The 2,685-nt window shown below is 37.9% G+C and overlaps 1 protein-coding gene across 1 annotated transcript; it reads left to right on the top strand.

The window, feature by feature from the left end:
- Positions 1 to 472: 472 nt before the first annotated feature.
- Positions 473 to 1,417, top strand: LOC122201215 (olfactory receptor 52M1-like). Its single transcript, XM_042907136.1, has one exon. It carries the CDS (start codon positions 473 to 475, stop codon positions 1,415 to 1,417), a length of 945 nt encoding a protein of 314 aa, XP_042763070.1.
- The last annotated feature ends 1,268 nt before the right edge of the window (positions 1,418 to 2,685 follow it).

The raw sequence follows: 2,685 nt of genomic DNA, 5'->3' as shown, positions 1-2,685 counted from the left end.
TGGCATTCTTGTCACCCACACATGCTAGTCATTGTTTATCATATTATGATGTTTTCCTTGTAGAGTGTAACCTCCATGAGAATAAATCTGATCTGTGAATTACTTTATTCCTAGTGCCTGGAACATGGTTTGTCACATAGTCACTGCTTACTGAACAGTTGTTGAATTAAGTACAATTGAATAGACAGGGAATCTTTTTACGGAGTTAAGGTGACTTATTTGCCCTTGTGATAATATGAAATGATACATGAATTATCTTTCTGTATTTTCAAACACAGTATTTTATGTGATGTTACAAATATGGTTACTTTGGTCCTAGTGAATTGAAATACACCTGGTTATGAATTTGAACTGTTTTTAACATAAGGGTCTTCTTGAACTGAATCTTCATGTTTTCAGCATCTGGTAATGATCATCTATCATAGAAGCTTCATCTTCAGAAGTAGTGACAGAAAGCAAAGGGAAAAGCATCATGCCTCCTCTCAACACCTCTCGTCCTTCTCCTGTCACCTTCTTGCTGATGGGCATCCCAGGACTAGAGCACCTGCATGTCTGGATTGGGATTCCCTTCTGCTCCATGTATGTGGTGGCTGTGGTGGGGAATGTGACCATCCTGGCCGTGGTGAAAGCAGAGCGGAGTCTCCATGAGCCTATGTTCTTCTTTTTGTGCATGCTCTCCGTCACTGACCTGGTCCTCTCCACATCTACACTGCCCCGCATGCTTTGTCTTTTCTGGCTTGGAGCCCATGACATTGCATTTGATGCTTGCCTGACCCAAATGTTCTTCATCCATAGCTTTACCACCATGGAATCGGGTTTTTTCCTGGCCATGGCCATTGACCGTTACGTGGCCATTTGTCATCCACTGCACCACACTACTATTCTCACCCATGCGCGCATCACCATAATGGGTATTATTGTGGTGATTCGGGGCGTAGCCTTCTTTTCTCCACATCCCATCCTGCTCAAGAAGCTGCCCTACTGCAGAACACGAACCATTGCCCACACCTACTGTGAGTTCATGGCTGTGGTGAAGCTGGCATGTGTGGACACAGGAGCCACCACACGTTATAGCCTCAGTGTGGCTTCTATCATTGGCTCATGTGATGCCATTCTCACTGCTGTATCCTATGCCTTCATCCTCCGCTCTGTATTCCGTCTGCCATCCCGAGAAGCTAGCTTTAAGGCTCTGGGCACATGTGGGTCACATGTCTGTGTTATTCTTGTCTTCTATTCCACAGCTGGTTTTTCCATTTTCACTCACCGTTTTGGGAAAAATGTGCCTGCACATGTCCATATTTTTATTGCAAATATGTACCTTTTGGTGCCCCCTTTTCTCAACCCCATTGTGTATGGAGTAAGGACCAAGAAAATACAGGAGCATGTTCTTAGAGCACTAAAGGTCAAAGTTGTCTGATTTTAGTTTGATCAATAGAAGAGATGGCTCAAGATATATAGAAATACCTAGAAATCATCTATATATAGAAATATATAGAGATGATGTAGGGAAAATAATTAACTGTTCTTATTCCCACAGGCTGAATTGCATTTACCACCTGAAAGTTGTTATTTATCATATGTCTAGAATTTCTAAGAATATTAACTCAGCAAATTATTTTACCTTTTTTATTTAATAAATATTGGTGATGAATTTGTTCATCTCATTCTGAATATGTACCTTTCAGAGGGAGTTATAGAATGAACAGTAGGTAGAAGGAGAAACAAACCTATGAAGATACTTAGGAAAAAAAAAAGGAAGAGGTCTCTGAGATCTATATGCTGAATTTTATAGAGTAGTAAGTGAAATAATATTGAGGCATATATATAGCTGTGATTTTTAAAAACAGGTAATAAATGTTGTATCTCTAGTCAAATTATATCAAATTAATGTCTCAAAGTACATGAATAGACTAATAATGCACAAAGACTTAAAAATGTAAGTAAGAAGAAATGATCACCCAGTCAAGGAAAACAAAAATATAAAAATAAAAATTAAATTCAGAAACATGTATTTGTGTGAAAATACCAACATTGGTATTAGGGCTTCTATGGTTTCTAGAGCAATTTTGATAGAGGCACGGGGTCCTTCATATTCTGGATTCTACTGACTGCTAAAGTATAGTTCCATATATTTCAAATTTGATTGGTAGTAGTTACAATAAACCACAGGCTACCATGTACATTCAGTTTTCCCTATTGATTAGTTGACTTTGAACTTAATATCAAGACACAGAATGTGAAATCTGTTATTAACAAATTTAAATATTTCCCCTTTTTATTACCCCAATATCTAAGACTATCTTCTTTTCTTGTTCATTTTCCTCAGCTTTCACTAGATTCCCCACTATATGTTTCTCATCTTTTAAAAATATTATTTAAAAACTAGCAGCCATCTGAAAAGGGGAGTGATATTTGTGCTGTGAAACTTTTTCTCACTCCTTGTGTCTTTATCCTACGAACTTAACATCCATAGCTAGGCACAAAGACTAACATCTCTGCATTCACTAACACTCCATATGTAATTTAACTATAAGTAGAGTGTAAATTTTTCTGTTTTGGAAAAATGCATACATTTGGCATTATTCCTTTGACATCATGGATGCAGGACTAGGAGCAGTTTGAGGGCTACCGTAATACATTTAATTTGGACATGGCAGGTTTGAGATTCACGTGGAATATTGAATT

This window comes from Panthera leo, chromosome D1, assembly GCF_018350215.1.
Source record: "Panthera leo isolate Ple1 chromosome D1, P.leo_Ple1_pat1.1, whole genome shotgun sequence".
In the NCBI taxonomy this organism is placed as follows: Eukaryota; Metazoa; Chordata; class Mammalia; order Carnivora; family Felidae; genus Panthera; species Panthera leo.
This window is presented reverse-complemented; position numbering and strand designations above follow the sequence as displayed.